Source organism: Sceloporus undulatus, chromosome 2 (genome assembly GCF_019175285.1).
Source record: "Sceloporus undulatus isolate JIND9_A2432 ecotype Alabama chromosome 2, SceUnd_v1.1, whole genome shotgun sequence".
NCBI classification, from domain to species: Eukaryota; Metazoa; Chordata; class Lepidosauria; order Squamata; family Phrynosomatidae; genus Sceloporus; species Sceloporus undulatus.
Genome location: NC_056523.1, coordinates 92,495,998 through 92,515,429, shown reverse-complemented (window position 1 = coordinate 92,515,429; position 19,432 = coordinate 92,495,998). Strand labels below are relative to the sequence as shown.

At 41.6% G+C, this 19,432-nt stretch overlaps 1 protein-coding gene across 2 annotated transcripts in view; it reads right to left on the bottom strand.

Annotated features, from left to right (window-relative positions):
- Positions 1 to 19,432, bottom strand: part of RNF130 (ring finger protein 130) — a 79,032-nt gene that overhangs the window by 43,309 nt on the left and 16,291 nt on the right. For both annotated transcript variants that reach the window (XM_042455672.1, XM_042455671.1), the window contains exons 2-3: positions 16,814 to 17,008; positions 12,759 to 13,009 (exon numbers count right to left, since the gene is read on the bottom strand). In XM_042455672.1, the coding sequence (XP_042311606.1) occupies positions 12,759 to 13,009; positions 16,814 to 17,008 (446 nt within the window). The remainder of the gene's footprint in view (positions 1 to 12,758; positions 13,010 to 16,813; positions 17,009 to 19,432) is intronic.

The following is a 19,432-nucleotide window of genomic DNA, read 5'->3' as shown; positions in this document are numbered from 1 at the left end:
TCATTTTTACAGAGGAAGACAAAATTTCTTGCTTCAGTAACTAGAACCTCTGACAAAAGAAGGGTAATGTTTATGCAGTGGCAGCGAAGCAAGGCAAGTTGAGTGTTTTTTTAAAAAGTAATCGTCACTGTAATTATGTTAACAGTTATTTTGAAGATCTGACAACAGTATGTAAGAAGAAATTTGATTTTGAGTTGATCTTTCCTTGTATAACTGTGCTTTCTGCACTGTTTTTAAAAGGGCAATTCTTCATGCAAGTTTTTCAGGGTTCAAAACAAGTAATAACCAACCTCTATGAACAATATGAAGAAGAAAACCCAGCACAATAATAGAATCATAGACTCATAGAGTTGAAGAGAACACAAGGGCCATCCAGTCCAACCTCTGCCTTGCAGGAAATCTCAATCAAAGCATCCCCGACAGATGGTCAAATCAAGTATGAGACATTAATTTCCTTAAGAAAACATGATATACCACTGAGATAAGGCCCCATTCTGCTACACAGATGGGTTTTGAAAAACATATTGCAGAAAATTATTTGAATGACTGCCCTGTTTTAGGATAGTTTATGTAATCTTACATAACTTAGATCATAGACAACTAACACTTTTAACAGTTCTTTAAGACTGATCTCTTTTGGTGACATGCTTATTTGAAACATTTTTGAGTTCAAAATGTGATTCACTAAGTAACACTGACAAAAATAACTTTTGTTTTAAGATGACTTTATTCCCTTTAACCATTTCTGTTAGGTAGTACAATCAAATAAAAATTAAGATGTAATTATACCATAATTGATCATAAGTTCCCTTGTGCACAGACAGTCCAAAACTTATAGTTTTTTGTGGTTTTGGGGGGCTATGTGGCCATGTTCTGGAAATATTTATTCCTGACATTTCAACTGCACCTGTGGCTGGCATCTTCAGAGAACTTTTCTGAAGATGCCAGCCACAGATGTAGGCAAAACATCAGAAATAAATTCTTCTAGAACATGGCCACATAGCCCGAAAATCCCACAAAAACTACAGATGCCGGCCATGAAAGCCTTCGACATCACATTAGTCCAAAATTTAATCCCTGGTATCTCCAGTTAAGACAATCAGCTACTAGGTGACTGGAAAGATCTCTGCCACAGATCTTAAAGTGCAACAGCCAATCACAGAAGAAAATATAAAGCTAAATGGACAAAAAGTTTGTTCTGGTGTAGACCTGCTCCTTATACAAAGCACAGAAATAAATGGGGAGAAAGCCACATTGCTCCTGTTGATCTCTTGATGGAAGTTCTAGTTTACTGAACGTTGCAATGAAATCATTCATTCTGACAACAAAAATGGTCCTAGTGTATTGTAAATAATAGATACATGTGGGTTCAGTGGGAAAGCTGAAAAAGCATGCAGTGGAGTGCTGGAGGCTGTTTTTTTGGGGGGGTTATGTTCTAAACCTCTTCTTATTGTGGTATATACCAATCTTTTCTTAAAGTTCTTCCCCTCTTCCAGTACAATCCTTTTTTTGAAATCCTTCTTACATAATTCAGTTCCTCACACCTTTTCCAATTATTTTATCTTGCTGTTTGTGATTTTGTTTTGAATTTATTAGAGAAGTCACTTCCTTTCACATACTGACCCGCTTCCCCCCCAATCTAGTGCCCAGTTGTTGTTTGCATTTGATTTTTAGTTAAGCACTACAGAAAAATCTGTGTTTGTGAATATTATTAGACTGTGACTCTGCCTTCATTCTTTGTTGGGTGCACATACAAGTACACATGAAGACCCGCATTTTGTGTGGATTTACTGGCTTTCATCTTGTTTACCACTGCATCGAGACACTGGCTCAAACTTTGTGAAGGAATTACTATTGTTGATAGCTTCTAGATCCACTGAAAGATCCAGCAAGACCAACAAGGTGTCATTCCTCCTACATCTTTCCACTGATAATTATTTTACATCAGGCTGACTAAAGCCATTTGATTCCATAACAGCTTCTTAACATGCACATGCTCTGTGAGTGCACAGAGCTACATTGAGCCACAGTTTTGGTAAAAAGGCAGGATATAAAGTCAATAACAACATCCAGAAATGTCTTCAGTTGTCACATCACAAGGTGGGGCTTCTTAAACTACAACAACACTACCTTCTCTTTCAAGGTAGCAACTACCAAACCTCCTACTTTCAAATTGCAATACATGCCATCTAATTTATAAAGGAGAAAAGAGAAGTGTAGTAAAGCTTACGTCCCCCCCTCCCTCAAAACCAGATTATGGGAGGAAAGGCAGAAATGTCAAAATCTGTTCTCTTGCTCTTCAAAGAACAGCCCCTCAGAAGGAGCTTTGTAAGTCTGTAAACGTCAGCAAAATGCTGGGGAAAAAATGTTACAACTTGTTGAAATCCCCATTATAATCAGTGCAAATGTCGGATGCTTTGTGTGTTCCATATAAGAGGCAGAATAAGGTCAGTCAAGAGATGAATCAGCCTCCTATTCAAAAGATATTTTATGCGTATGTGATCTAGTGCTTCGTACTATTATGTTTTCTATTTGCTCTGCCACAGGACACTGATTTTCAAAGCCAGTTCTATTAACTATGGGGTGGAATAGATGGGCATGAAAGAACAGGCCATGTCCACTCCTGTTGGAAGTAGATTAAAATCCTGTTATCTACATGGTCTGCTCCCAGGGCAGGCCGTGTATGTAGGGGCCCACCAGCACCACAAGGACTCAGACTATACTGGCTCTTTTTCCCTCCGGTCCAAAGGACTGGAGCACAGCTTCCAAATATGTTGTTCAATCAGCACGACTCCAAAGTGGACAGAAGCCATTAATTTGGCCAGTCTGTTTGGGACCTATATCTTCAGTTCAATTATGACCAACAAGTTCAATAATGCTGGTTATTCAAGGAAACAATGAAGAGGATATTTTATCCCACTACCAGCTATGCCATCTATTCTTACATTCCCCTCCTTTGATTTTAGAATGCATGTCACTTACAAAATGTATATATGAAATGTGTTATTATACTTTTCAATTTTAAGAAGTTGTAATACCTGTAGTAGTACACAGCTTCCAAACTGTGTAAAGTAAGCACATAGAAATAGACAGTTGTCCTATCATTAACAGCTGCTACCCCCTTTATAATACAGTAGCTAGGTTTTTCAACTTGGGCTCTAGTTGTTGCTGCATCTTCATGAAACTTTAATAGGATGTGCTTTTTAAATCATATAAAATTTTTATGAGGTTTCTTCTGACCTTTGTAAAATTCTGAATATAAAAATGATTTTTATCCACAGAGCAACTGTTCTGGCATGCATTTTTGAAAAATGTAAAAATATGTAGGATCACAATCTGTTGGTTACTATTTATTCTTTTGAAATGTCTCAAACAAGTGATTAAAATACAAGGGCCAGTGTGGTGTAATGGTTTGATCACTGGGCTAGGATACTGGAAGAGCAGGGTTCAAATCCCAACTAACCATGGAAACCCATGGGATGACCTTGGCAAATCACACTTTCTTGGCCTCAGAGAATGGCAATGGTAATGCCCCTCCGAACAAACCTTGCCAAGGAAACCCTATAATAGGTTTACCTCAGGGTTGCCATAAGTCAGAAAGGCTTATATAAAGAAAAAAGTTAGAAATAAAAAAGTTACAAAGTACCATGCACACACAGGTTCACAACTTAGTAGAAAATGCCCTAATCATTGGTTCTAAGCCTAATTGGTACAGTACACAGTGCATCACTGTTATGTGCCTTCAATTCCTTCAATTAATCTGGAACTTGAGCTGTACAGGGCTTTATAAAACTAAACCAGCACTTTGATCTGTGCTAGGAAATGGACCGCTAGCCAGTGGAGTTGTTACAACAAGTGAGTTGTGTGTAGGAAGTTCTTGTTAAACCTTAGGGCAGGTATTTTTGCTTGCATGAAAAGCTTTGATGTGAACCGAAAGTTCTCTTCTTCAGACATGTCACCTTCCACATGAGGAAATGATGATGGAGAGGGTCAGGATGTTCTCCTGTTCTTGTTCCTTGGGAGTAAGCACTTCTATTTTCTAACACAATATTCCACAAAGAACTGGAAAATTACTACATTTGGATCAAGGTGATTCACTAGAAGGCTTTCCTTGCCTACCCACACTTCTACTTTCTGCCAGTTCCTATAGTCTTTACCACATGACAAATTTCAGACTGTAAGGTTCTTGAGGCATGGACTTGGCCTTTATAAAATTCTATCCGCACCAGTGGTACTATGTTAGAACCAACAGTAGCAGCAGCAGTAGTAATAATAATGGATGATAATAGCAATACTGGAATATATAAGCAAAACAGGAAATAATAGCATAGGATGTTTGTGTGGGCAGGTTCCAAAAGCAATTAGACTGACGGTTCATATCTTTTATAAACACTCAAGAACCAACCAGACTTCTTATAATAAGATTTCAATGTATAATATTTGTAAATGTTTTAAATGGTGAGAATTTTAATTGTGTTAGATTTAACTGATTTATTTTGTAAGCCTCTTGGGTCCCATTCCAGGAGAAAAATGGTATATAAATAAAATAAAATAATATAGTACAATAAAATAAATAAATATTTGTATGTGTTCCATGCTGTGTGTCAACTCGTGGCAGCCTCGTAAATTTCACAGAATTTTCTTTGGCAAGTAATCATCAGAGGTGGTTTTGCCACTCCTTCATCTGAAATATAGTGTAAGATCCAGCAACACTCCACCGAGAAATCCAACAACAGCAACTGCTTAAAAGAAGTGAAGTTTATTGAAATACAAGCAGATGTGACCAGACAAACTTTTTTGTGAAATCTAACAGCCAAGCCCAAACCCTAAGTTAAAAGCACACACACACCCACCCTTTTTTCCGAGCCAGTCCCCCAATTCCTCCCCCTTCTTGCTCCCAGGCCAGCTAGGCCTGAGAAGCCAACCTGACCTGGACAAGCTTCACAGATGTCTCAGCTAATTAAACAGTAACATTCCAATCCTAGACCGCATCATTCCCAAGCACACACTAGCTAGCACCCTTCCCCCCAAGTGAAGCAGACAGAACTACAGCTAAAGCAATTACACAATAATATGAACAGTAACTACAGTGAAGTGAATATTGATTAGTAATGGGCTTTGGAGTTCTGACACTCTGCCCCCCCCAAAGCATTATTTACCACAACTAGGCTATCAGGGTAAGCCGAATGAACTCATGTTTTAACCGCCTCAGCATTAACATGTTAACTAACCCCCACCCACTCAGCCATATCAATGGGAAATGTTCCACTGCACCAAATACCCAAACCCCCCTAACAACCCAAGAGTCCAAAATTTTGACAATTTCAAAGTGTTCTCTCCCTCAATCAACAATGGCAGTGGAGGCAGGTCCTCCAGTTCATCTCTAGTCCTCTTCCCAGCAGGCTTCAGCAGGCTGAAATGAAAAGTAGGGTTAATATGCTTGTACATTTTGGGAAGGTCCAGTTCAGCAGTCACTTCACTAACAGTCTTTTCACAGCAAAAGGACCACACACAATTTAGGGCCCAATTTTTTACAAGGCACTCTACACTTTAAGTTCTTGGTGGACAAGTACACCCAGTCCCCCTCTTGAATGTCCCAGCCAGGTTTTCTGTGCTGGTCAGCAAAGCGTTTGTAGTCCAACTTGGCCGTTCAGGGCCTCCCAATCTTGGGCCAGCTAGCCCGCAGCAACTGACTCCACTTCCCAACTGGCACCGGATCCTTTGGCCCCGGAGTTAGTTGTGGGATGACCCTAGGTTCGTAGCCAAACACCACTGAAAAGGAGACACCCCAATGCTGGCATGAATAGACACATTAAAAGCCACCTCTGCATGGGGCAATAAGTCATCCAATTATCTTGTAGGTAATTGACATAGCACCTTAAATAGACCTCCAAGCTCCGTAACCCTTTCCGTCTGACCGTCCGTAGCTGGGTGAAAAGCAGAGCTGAAGGCCAATTGCACCCCCAACTTATCCTGCAAGCACCTCCAAATTTTGACGTGAACGATGATCCTCGATCGGACAGAATCTTGTCTGGCAAACGTGTAACTAATATGTTCAATAAACAGATCGGCCAGTTTGGATGCACTGGGGACCCCTTGCAGCCCACATAATGCACCTGTTTAGAAAACAAGTCTGTGACAACCCAAATGGTGTCTTTGTCTCTGCTTTCTGGCAAGTCCGTAATGAAATCCATTCCAATATGTTGCCAGGGTCTGGTTGGGTCCTCCACCGGCTGCAGCAGCGCCACCGGTTTGCCCGTGTGGGGTTTGGCCCTGGCAAACAATTGAACACCCCTGTACATAGGCCCCACCCCTTTACGAGCTTTGGGCCACACAGTATTTTGAGCTCAGGGTCAACCATGTTTTGATGAAGCCCCAATGTCCTGCAGCTTTGACATCATGACAGAGCTCAAGCACTTTAGGCCTGCAGGCCTCAGGCACATATATTTTCCCCTCTCTGGTCCATCATCCCTCTCTGAGCATGGGAGTCGTCTTTAGGCCGGCCAATCTTCATCATTTTCATAGGCCGCTAAGATTTCCCTCACAAGGGGATCTAGAGTTTCTAAGCCAATATCCTGCTCTTTTTTGGCCTGAGAGCGGGTGGTCACCCCCAGCCCCAATGTTTGGAGGTGAACAGAGCCTGTAGCTCACCCCGTTCTTGTTGCCCCTGGTCCATGCATTCTGGATAACCCATCTGCCAACACATTTTCTTTACCAGGGAAGACTTTATGGGGAAGTTAAACATAGAACCTTTGGCCCACCGCCTCTGTTTAGGAGTCAGCTGTTGTGGGTTTGCAAGGCCTCTAAATTCGATGACTGTCCACACTCGAAAGGGTGGGGAGCCCCTTCAAAAACTGCCTCCAAACCTCCACGCCCTTTTAATGTCAAAGGCCTCTTTTTCCCAGCATGGCCAACTTTTTTGGGTCGAATCAAAACGTTTGGACAAATAGGCACAGGGCCTCAGTTTGCCCTCGCTATCCCTCTGCATCAACACTGCCCCCACGGCTTCATCTGAAGCATCAACTTGCACCACAAAAGGCTGTTCAGGGTCTGGGTGTTTGAGAACAGGCTCTGTGGCTGAACAATTTCTTTCTTAGCTGAACAAAAGCCTCGGTGCATTCCCGAGTCCATTCCACTTTGTAAGAGGGTTCATTCGGGCTGCTGGTCCTCAGCACTGCTAGCTCACCGGATGTCCCCCCCACCTGGTTTTCAATAAGGGGTTTGGGTAATGCAATTTGGGCAAAGTTGGGAATGAACTGCCTGTAAAAGTTTGCAAACCCCAGAAAGCGTTGCACTTGTTTGTGGTTTTTGGCTGAGGCCAGTTCATGACATCTTGGACCTTGTGCGGGTCCATTTGTAGTCCCCGGGTGGACACTCTATATCCTAGGAACTCTAGACTATCGATGAAATTCGCACTTAGACAGTTTACATACAGTGTGTATCCAACAGCCTTTGCAGGACTTTTCGCACCAGCTTCACATGGCTGGAAGGTCCGGGAATAAATGAGGATGTCGTCCAAATATACAGAACCCCTTCGTACAGCAAGTCCTGCAGCCTTCATGGATCAGCTGCATGAAACACGAAGGCCCCCCCGAAAGTCCAAAAGGAAGGACTAGATATTCGAAGGCCCAATGGGCAATGGAATGCTGTCTTGTACTCATCCCCTCCTTAATCTTACTTGAAAGTAAGCATCCCTCAAGTCAATTTGGTGAATATCTTCCCCGTGGCCAACCTGCTCAGCATGTCCTTCATTAGTGGCAGGGGAATTTGCTACAGGTGCTGATAGCATTCAGATTCTTATAGTCCGTTACCAAACGAGTGTCCCATCTTTTCTTTTCCTGAAAAACACTGGCGCCCAAACGGAGAGTTGGAGGGGCGGATAAAGCCTCTGGCCAAATCTTGTTAATGAACTCCTTCAATGTCCATATCCCCTTGGAGTCATTGAGTACAGTTTGGGCTTGGGGAGTGGGGCCCGGGTGTCAATTCTATAGCACAGTCTGTGTCCCGGTGGGGCGGCAGCGGTCACACCAGTTTCCTCGAACACTGCACTCAAGTCCTTATAGACCTCTGGGAAATTCCCCATCTCCTGTAGCCGGTTGACTGCCGCTTTTGGGAAAGGACCATAGACAGTCACCGCGGTGGCCCGGTGAGGCTCCCTCCCAGGTTCCCTGCCGAGGCAAATGTTTACTACACCAGGGTCGTGAACACAACTGCTTAGTTCTCCAATTGATGAATGGGTTGTGAAACGCCAGCCAGTATTCCCAACACCAAATCACAACCCTAGTAGCCCAACCACAAACCGGATGGATTCCCAGTGTCCAGAAACCTGAAGGTAAGTCTCTCGTCTGGAACTAGGGTTTCCCCCCATGACCGCCCATCCATTCGCAGGAAAGGGATCGCTTCCGGCAAAGGCCCCGCCCGCTCATCTGGAGCGATTGCACCAGTCTCTCACTGATCAGACATCGGGTGCACCCGAGTCCAGAGCCGCAAACATTGGCTCTGTAGTCCCTTTTATTTTATGTCCCAATTTAACTCCAGGTAGTATATGGAAACCCCTCCACTCACTAAGTCCGGGATGGCCTGGTCCTGAGCCGGTCCAGCGGGGCGCCGTCATCGGCACGGCCGATGCGGCAGCCTGGCCGGCGGCCCCTTTCCCTGGGCCCCGGAGCCCGTTGGCGCCGCCTTAGCCGCCTTTTTGACTGTTGCCCTCCCGGACAGGCAGCAATCATGTGCGCCTTTCCCACAGGCCAAGCAGAGCCCCAGCCTCATCGGCGCTGTTTCTTCTCCGTCTCCGCCAAGTCTTGGGTTGCCTCTCGGCCCGGGGTCGCCGCCACCTCCCTTGTTGGAATGCGCCCGCTGCTTCGCCAGCCGAATTCGCCCCTGGTGGCACAACGAATCCACTCCTGTAGGTCAGCGGCGTTTCCTTCATCAGGATCCACTCAGCAGGCTGCGCGGAGCCCATCCTGGAACTGGCGGGTCATAATCGTGTCCGGGTAGTCCGGGATGTTGGCGGCCACGCTCCTAAACCTCCCAGCACATATTCCGCCACGGTTCGGTTCCCCTGTGTAGGGTGGCCAACTGGCCTTTGCGATCCACGCGGAACGGGTCCTCGAACCGAGCTCGAAGCCTGTCATGAAGGTTCCAGGGACCGCAGCTCCGATGCCCCACAGTCGTACAGCTGCACCAGCCACTGAGCCGCTGTGGCCCTCCAGTCGACCGGCACACATCCACCTTCTCGGCTTCATCCGGAGAGTGTCCGCTCTGGCCCTCATGTGTCCCGCCACCTGCGCGAGGAAGAATGGAAGCTGTTCCGGGTCCCCGTTGAACTTGGCCTCCAACTTGCCCGCCACAGCTCCCGAGCGCCTCCGCCCTCCACGTCGAACTCTGGAGGTTCCACCCGCTCCTCTCCGGGAGATGGAGGCCGGGTGCCTGGTCATCCTCGTCCTCCACCTCCGAACCGTCGTCCTCTCGGTGTCAACTGGACGGGTGGCCCTGGCGGCGGCCACTGCGGGGCCTTCGGGCTTCCTGACCCTGTTTCTTCCCTCTCCTTGGGCACAGGGTGGCCATCATCTCCTTCAGTTGGCGGATGTCGTCTTTGACACCTGCCACCTCCTCGATAGGTCCTCAGGGCCAGGGCTCTGCAACATAGCCTCCCCCAGTCCTTGTCCCACGCCGTCAGTCTGCCAGCCCGGCGCCGGTGCTCCCGGTCCCCGCTGGCAGGTACCACCAGTCCCTGGGTTGGTCCTCAGAGCTGGTCCCAGTCTTGGGCCTCGCTCCCTGGCGTCCCTCGACGCCGTCCTTCCCTCGGTCCCGAGGTCCTCGGTGTCCTTCCCGACCTCAATCTCAGATCGGATTGTTCAACTTGCACCTTCACCTCAGACATGATGATTAGGAGATTTCACAAACTGTAAGACCAGCAACTTCCCCAGAAATCCAACAACAGCAAACTTGCTTAAAAGCAGTGGAAGTTATTGAAATACAAGCAGATGTGACCAGACAAACTTTTTTGTGAAATCAACAGCCAAGCCTCAAACCCTAAGTTAAAAGCACACAACACCCACCCCTTTTTCTCGTAGCCAGTCCCCCAATTCCTCCCCCTTGCTTCCCGGCCAGCTAGGCCGAGAAGCCAACCTGACCTTGGACAAGCTTCACAGATGTTCCAGCTAATTAAACAGTACATTCCAATCCTAGACCGCAATCATTCCCAAGCACCAGCTAGCTAGCACCCTTCCCCCAAGTGAAGCAGACAGAACTACAGCTAAAGCAATACACAATAATATGAACAGTAACTACATTGAATGTGAATATGCAATGTGGATACGCTCGTCGGGTTACGAAATTAATTCGTTCCGCGGCTAATTTCGTAACCCGAAAAAACATTCGTAACCTGAATGCCCATAGGCGCTAATGGGAAAAAAATAGCTTCTCTATCTGCTGACGCCTCGCGGTGGCGAAATAAGCGCCGAGGTTTTTTCGTAACCCGAAAAAACCTTCGTAAGCCGAAACAATAAATCCCTATGGGATTTTTTCGTATCCCGAAAATTCGTAAGCTGGGTAATTCGTATCCCGGGGTACCACTGTATTGATTAGTAATTGGCTTTGGAGTTCTGACATATAGCCCTATATGGCATTTGGTACTGTACAGTAGGCTTGAATGGAGTGGCAGACTCCCATCTAAGTACAGTGAGTACAGTCAGCCCTTAGTACCCTCTGGGGTTTGGTTCCAGGACCTCCTAGGGATACCTAAATCCATATATAAAATAACAAAAAAGGGTATGCTTTTTGGAATTTATATTATTTTTGAATATTTTTAAGCTGTGGATGGGTTGAATCTGTGGATAAAATATGTGTGGATACAGAGGGCCGACTGTATTAAGCAAGGCCAATCCTGTGTCTTTTCCAAGGTCAGACTGGATCTGGCGCTTTTAGGGTAAAAACTTTTTTTAGTTGTGTGCCTTCATGTCATTTCTGATTTATGGCAACCCTATCATGGGGTTTTCTTATTATTATTCTTTATATCCCACTTTCCCCCCAAAATTGAGGCTCAAAGGAGCTTACAATTTAAAAGAACAATCTAATTAAAAACATATAAAAGTGAGCATTATAATAGAATTAAACTATTACAGTATTAAAACACATTTTTCCAATATTGTGCTGCCACACTTTTAAACTTCTGAAGTGAGAATGAAATGCCAAAAAACCCTGAACAAACAAACAAACAAACAAACCCCACTCATAGGAACTACAGATTATACAACATTTCTTATATAACTCCTTTAGAGATTCTGGGAACACACATTTCAGGGGGGAAATAGCTTAATTACTACATTTAAAGATATACAATTGCCTATAGGCAGAGGTAAACAATCTTCACATTTGTTTCATACAACACAGAATGCTATTAGCATTAAACTTAAGTATGAATTACTAGAGAAAGATGCAAAGAACTTCACAAACTCAGAACATTTTAAAATGAACATACATGACAATAAGCAAAGCTTGGAAAAGTTACTTTTTTGGATGTCATTTCTCAAATCTCCCATGTTAGCGAGGGGTTCTGGAAATTATAAATTTCCAGAGCCCCCTGCCAATATGGGAGTAATAAACAAGTACCCCATTGTCCTAACTTTTCCAAGCTCTAATAAGCAGCTGAAATTTTAGGAAGGATTTACTTATGGAACTTTCAGTAGTTTAGGTTTGTCTAGAGCTTTCTTCTAACTATACACTTCTCTAGCTCTTTGTTGGCATACAAGATATTTAAAATCAAAAGAAAAATAACAACACTACTTCAAATGCCTGTAGATCACATTACAGCATAGTCACTGCATGTGTATTGTGAGAATATGAAACAGTTTTACATCAAGCTAAGCATCACTCTATTTAGCTCTGAATTTTCTATTCAGACCAAGCTGCTATCCAGGATTTCAAACAGAAGTCTTTCCCCAAGCATAATGCCCAAAATCTTTTCAATCCTGAGATCCCCAGATTAAACTTGTGACCTCATATATAAATACTCCGACACTGAGCTATGGTCCTTTCCAACTTGTCTCAGAAAAAGGAGACAGTAGCACAAAAAGAAAAACAGTAGAAGAATACTCTACATTCTATTTCTCTTTTAACAGCAATATGAAGAACTACTAAAAAATACCCCATTGCCCTAATTATCTCCCTAAAAAAGTAAGTTCTTCTTTTTAAATAGGTAAGGTCACTCTTGCCCAGTTGCATAAGGATGGATGTTACCAGAATCTTAAAAACCAGTTTATGATCCAAAAACATGTGACTCAGGGAAAGGAATCCAGCAATCAGTCCCTCAGCTCCAACAGGTGGGAAAAGTATATAGTTAAACCTTTCCAAATGTTAAAAAGATGTGTTGGTTGATACCGAGCTAATGAAGAAGACAGTGGAGCTTCAAAAGCTTGCAACATGTACAGTGGTCTCTTGCCTTACACGGGGGATCCGTTCCGGACCCTGTCGTGTAAGGCAAGTTCCGCCTATGCTCGAGCCCCACTGAAAATAATGGGGTGAAAGCACCATACAGGAAATGGCACAGGGCTTTCAGAGTAAGCTGAAAGCCACGTAAAAGGCGACCGTGTATGACCCAGGTGCACTGTATATTGTACATTCTGGGTGGCCCAATAAAGGTATCACTATTTGGTGGTTTTTTTTTATATTATTGGATTTGCTATAAAGCCAACACAGCTACCCCTGGATATTTTACAATAAACCAGGAGAGGGAGAGGAAGAGGGAGAGAGCTTACCTGGTTTCGATCACGGGCACTTGTATATCTAATCTTCTGGATGAAGTAAAATATTAGCCATGCTGAAGAAATGATCATCAAAACTATAAATGATATTGATACGAAGACAAGAGAGCTACGACTAAAGGTTTTGTTTTGATAGCGAGTTCCAACTGCTATTGCAATTAGGACAGACATATTTTTTTCTAAATAATTCAGGATCTCCTTAACCTTCAGTTCTGTGATCATGACAGTAACTATGTCTCCAGTTCCTATCAAAAGAATAAGCAGAAGAAACAATGTAGAAACATCCTTCAATTAACTGACATCCAAATCAACATGTGCATTTGTTTTAAAAAAAATCAACTCTTTTAGCTGTATATCAACGAACTGTTAAGTAACAAACAGATTGACGATTAATTATTAACTTTTTAAAACAATGAAAATACTGTGTAATTGAAATAGATCTTGACATTTTAGGAAGTCAAAAAAGAACCAGAACATTACAATATTTTTATTACAAGATAGAAGGCAATCTTTCAAGTATGCACTCAAAGATCTTTAAGTGATATCCCATAGTACAAGAGTTCTGATTCCCAGTTGCTTAACCACAGCTATAACTCACAAATTAGGTTGCTGAAACAAAAAGCTAGAAGTTAACACTCCCCTTCCTGGCTGGGCTTACTCGTTCTCTGAAACATGTGACTTCTGTACTGCAGGGCACAGTTGGAGGTGGTGGATTTAGAGTGGGCAAACAGTGGAGGAATGAATGAATCCTCTTTCAAGTTCTTATCCAACTGAGCTGGGAGGTACGAATTTTTAAAAAAGAAACAGAAACAGCAGGTAATCCAATCACAGATCTCCTGTTCTAGGGTGCATCTACACTGTAAAAATAATGCAGTTTCACACCACTTTAACTGCCATAGCTCAATTCTACAGAATTCTGGGATTTGTAGTTTTGTGAGGCACCAGCACTCTTTGGCAGAAAAAGCTAAAGACCTCATGAACCTACAAATCCCAAGATTTTGTAGGATAGAGCTACAGCAATTAAAAGTGGTGTCAAACTGCATTATTTTACAGTGTAGATAAATCCTTCAATGATTCCCATAGTCTTATGAAGCTATCTGGTTCTGCATAAAACCACAAATCCACCCAGCCAGCATTGCTTATTGAATGCATGCAGGAATGTAAAGGCTGAATCTATGACTTGAAGGGAACAGTCAACATATACAGTACTTATTCTGATCAAGCAATTGGGAATTGAGTAAACTGGAGCAAATCTTGTTCGATTAGCAACACAGACTTTCTGACAAACAAGTACCAATTGAATTTCTAGCATGTTATAAATTAAGGGGGCATGGAATGGGGATACTCAGCAAAGAAAGAAAGATCTAGAATACCAGGTGTACTGCAATATCTGCCGGGGTTTGGTTCCAACAACCCCTTGGATACCAAAATCCATAGATGTTAAAATCCCATTAAATACAATGGCATAGTAAAATGGTGACCTTTACATAAAATGGCAAAATCGAGGTTTGCTTTTAGGAATTTATATTTTTTAAAAATATTTTCAAGCCATGGATAGTTGAAGCTGTGGCTAAAGAATCCATAGATACAGATGGCCAACTGTATAGTTTAGTGCATAACAAGAATGTTGTTAGATTATACAAAGACTATCTAGAGTTCTAGACACAATGTCTATTTCCCATAGTGGCCCAACAGAAAGGCATATGTTCCCAACTAGTAAATACTGACTATTAAAAATCACACTAAATGCTTACAGGTGAAAATAGATGCTACTGGTTGCAGACAGTCTGTCTGAACATTATCAAGAGATCTATCTATATTTTAAAACATCATTTAATGATGATAAAGCTATTTAAGCTGTTGTAGAATTATAAGCTAAACTGCTCAGACACTGAGGTTTAGAGAGGTGAAAAGGCACAGGAAAGAAGTATGCTTTTTCTTAAAGTTATAGCAGGTCCAACAGCTACCAGTCTTGATAACTACAAATATCCTCTAGATTTCAAAGGCAATACACTTCAATACTAGGTGAAATATCCTGCTTGGGCTTCCCAATGGGAGCTGGGTGGCTAAACAATTCTGAACAATTAGAATGATCCAACACAGCCCTGTTTAAAACAGGAAAATGAGATTCTATAAGGATGGGACTGAAAAAGAAGAGTAGTAGAACAGGAAATGAAATACTGGGAAATAACAGTAAAGAGGATAGCAGGGAACTGCAAAAGTGATACAAGCTGAAATTCAAATATTGATTTAAGTCTTTTGCAGCAGACCTTTTTTTTTATTTTGAAGTTGCACCTCATATGCAAGTGCCTGCTTTCTTTACTACTTCACTGCGGGATTATTGCAGACTGTCTACACTGAAGGTGACATGGCTCAATTTTTGTCTGCAGGCAGAATGTTTGAATTAAATTGAGCTACTTCTGTTTTGGGTGTACTGCAACTGAAAAATCAGATTCAGGCAAATACAAACCAGGTTCACATAAAACATGATTGAACAAAATTTCCTACCCTAATCAAGAGGGGAATTTCATCTGTCAGCTATTAGAAACTGACAATTATCACAGTGCCATATACTACCTAAACAGTGGAGAAAGAGACTCTGTTATAGGAATCAGTCATCAAACAGTTTCTATAAGTGCCTTTTTTTGCAGAAAGTTTGATCATAAGTGGGTATTGAAAGAGGTAGCTGCCTAAATGCATCTTTGACTACAAACAGTTTAAGGTGAAAGTCTACTTAAAGCTTCCACCTTTGGCAAAGCACTTTTTCTTAACAAGAAGGTATCTTCTGTTTCTGGAAGCCTTCTACTGAATCACTACCCAAGTCTGGATGTCACTCCTTTTAAACTGAAATCATTCTGTCAGATAATCCAAAATTTGTTTTGTTTTTGTTATTGAATCTCCTTTATTCTCTTCCTTGAAATCCTGGCTCTAGTTTAGAGGACCTTGCTTGGCTTGTGCTCCTCTTTGTACATCTCTATAATGCTACCCAGCTTCTCTCCAGAAAGGTCTAACAAGGAGAGGTAACTTTTGTCATCCCTAAAGTTTTTCTTTTGTGGCAGGTGTGTGTGTCTAGGGAAAGTATTATATTGCCAACACTTCTGAACCATCTGACTCTTCTCCTTGTCTTTTTAGCAATGCCTGAACCTTGGACTACTTAGCTCCAAATGCTCTGAGACTCACAAGTTTTCTCATTTGAGTTAATATTTACCCATCTTGAAGTAACTGTGCTCTACTAGCTATTTACAGCCAGTTCCTCGTATCTACAGATTCTTTATCCACAGATTTAACCATCCACAGCTTGAAAAAATATTAAAAAGATATAAATCCCAGAAAGTGAACCTTGATTTTGTCATTTTGTATAAGAGCCATCATTTCACTATGTCACTGCATTTCATGGGACTTGAGTATCTACAGATTTTGGTATTCACAGGTAGTCCTGGAACCAAACCCCAACAAATATTAAAGGCCCACTGTATTTTTATTTTGCTGTACTGTCTGCCAATCAATAAAATCAAAATTTGTTATTCCCCAACACAATTATTGTGTTTTGATTCTTGTGTATTCAACAAAATTCTCTTTTTGAATAGTTCTATTTGGACATGAGTTATTGACTCCAACTTTCCTAAGATACATTACTGCCAAGTTCACAAGATTTTTCACAGGGATGTATAACTCAGAATGTGTGTGAATACAAGTTTGTGCTCTAAGAGCATACCTAGTAATAGTATATATTCATTTGACAGCCAAAACAATATGTTGTCTATGGGCTATAGCCAGCCACACAGTTAGAGGAGAGTTCTAGTCTACAACTGTGTTCAGGATTTAAAAAAAATAAATCACAAAAATCATAAAGTAATATTTTATGATGGATAAGCACAACATTGCTGTTCACTATCTCCTTTATGTATTTAGACCTACTTTACGAAATTAAGTCACATATTTCTATATTTGAATATTTTCATAAGTTAATTTTTTAAAAAAAGATTCATATACCATACACAAAAGAAAAATTGAGAAGAATGGAAAGGAACTGGCATCATATATTTTACCTTGATGAGTCATAGTGACAGGCTCCTCTCCAGATACATTGTTGTAAATTACCACAGCTGAAGCATTTTGTAAAGCTGCTCGCATTATTTTTTGTCTAAAGGTGCAATTTCCTCGCTGCAGAAGAGCAATCCACTGTTTGGTGTTTGGGGGAATTTGAAACCGTGTTCGTGGATCACAGCCTAAACGATCTACAACTGGAAGAAAACAGGAACAGTTGAAATTTTCAAAAGGGTTAATCTCCCCATTCAAAAATAGACAGGTGAAATAATTACCTGGCTACTAGAATAACTGAATGTCTTTTTAAAAGTAAAACATTAGCAAGTAGGTGTTATCTCTGACAACAGTTACTAGACTGCATCCAGATATAAAATACAATCTTAATTCAAAACCGAAACAACTGTAGTGGTAGGATTAGACAAAAGCCTCTTCTGATAGCACAGATTCCCTTTTGCTCACAAAATCTTCTTTTGCCAACAGAACCCTTTTCTTCTCTCATCTCAGATATCTGCTCACAGTCAAAACTATATTTTGCTGGCAGAAGAGTGGGGGGTGGTGTAGAGATGGGGCAGTGTGAGAAAGAGCTCGGTTAGGACATAGCTACCCAAGTCAGGGATACAGCCATAGTTTCAGTCTGGGTAATTCTGAATAATTTCCAATATCCATTAAGATGAGGGTAGGGGAGAGATTTGAATTCAACAAGGCTTCACGTGGCCCACTGTCAGATCAGCTGGCCTTTGGCTGCTTTGGCCAATTAAGGTTTGTGATTTCAGTCATGCTTACAGTACACAGTGGGACTTAAATTGGCCAAGACTAATTGAAGACCAATGGTTTTAATAGAACAAATTTATTATGAACTAAATAAACTTCATTTATTTCTGTGTGTCTCCCCTAAATAAAACTAAGTCTGGATGAAGCTCATTTACTTGATTTAAAAATATAAACTGAAAAGGTAGCATAATAAATATTTTAATTAAATCAATACAGTGGAGCCTTCCCATCTGCAAGGGTTCAGTTCGGCTCCCCCCATGAATGGCAAAAACCATCGATGGTTGTGTGTTATTCTATGGTTGTGATGCTGTGTACACAGATGCACCACTGTACATGTGCTATCATTAAATAGTATGGGGTGTGGTGATCTGTGGCAGGCCCCTCAAATCTACAGGTCACCAGTCCACTGAGAAGAAGGGTCCACTGTATGTGGTTAGGAAAGTTGTTTGCACAGTTGTTAATATATATAACTGCTCTGAGTTGCTTTGACATGAGATAGTGGAATGTACACAATTAAATGAACACCTTTAAGAGAGTGTTCTCTTATGAGAAAATTTAAACCAGTGATTGGAACTTTCTCTCTGGATTTTAACAGAGAGCAACAGATACTACCAGTCTTTTGAAAATTAAGTATTTTCATTTATTGACAGTGAAGTCAAACAATATATGCAAATTTTATCTATGGTAAAATCAAGCTGAATGGTAAAAACCTAATGCAATTATGTACCACATCACATTACAGGAACTTCTTTGCAGAACTTTAAATTTCAATAAGCAAGAGAAGAAGTTTCTGTTGTTTTCTTCCCCATTCAAGAAAAGAGTTGCAAGTAGTTAACAGTTCCTAGAATACTAATGAGATATTATACCATTCAACAAGTTTGCATGCACTCTTTGCTTTCTGTTAGGTACAGACTGACCCTTTAAAATCCTATGGCTTGTTCAACTATTATTACAGTCAACTTTATCTCACTCCTCTCCCCATAACCAGTAGCTACTGCTGCCTCTAATGTGGCATTTCTGATTCTGTTGTTAACCACCTTCCATAGAATCATAGAGTTGGAAGAGACCACAAGGGCCAACCATTCCAATCCCATTCTGCCATGCAAGAATTCATAATCAAAGCGCTTCAAACAGATGGCTATCCAGCCTCTGTTTAAAGACCTCCAAAGAAGGAGACTGACCACTCACCGAGGGAGTATGTTCCACTGTCAAACAGCCTTCACTGTCAGCAAGTTCCTCCTAATATATAGATGGAATCTATTTCCTGTAGTCTGCAACCATTGTTCTGTGTTGTAGTCTCTGGAGCAGCAGAGACTACAAGCTTGCTCCATCCTCAATGTGACACCCCTTCAAATACTTAAACTATTATAGGTACAGTAGACTCAATTCACTCCAAGCTCACCTGAATAAACTCTGTGAAACAGAATATGCAAATTGTGACCCTTTTGAAGACCATTCAGATAAGACCAACTTTGGACTTTTAAAAAGTACTGAACGAAATATTATTAATATAAATCCATTGGCTAATAAATTAAACATAGGAGATACTTAGAATTATCTGTAAAAGGGTAGCAATTTTACATTAACAATTAAAGATATACATTTACCAACAGACATGAATAAATTCCAGGGCGGTACCTCTTGACCAGATGACACCCTAATTAGACTCATATCATGGAATATTGCAGGATGGCAAAATAAGGCCCAAGATGACATATTTTTTTTTTACTTTCCTGCAGGTCTATGAGATCATTTTTTTTTTACAAGAAACATGGATTCATAAAGAGAATGCTATTGAATTGAAAGGGTTTACTTCACATTCTGTCCCAGCTTTAAAGACCACAAAGTTT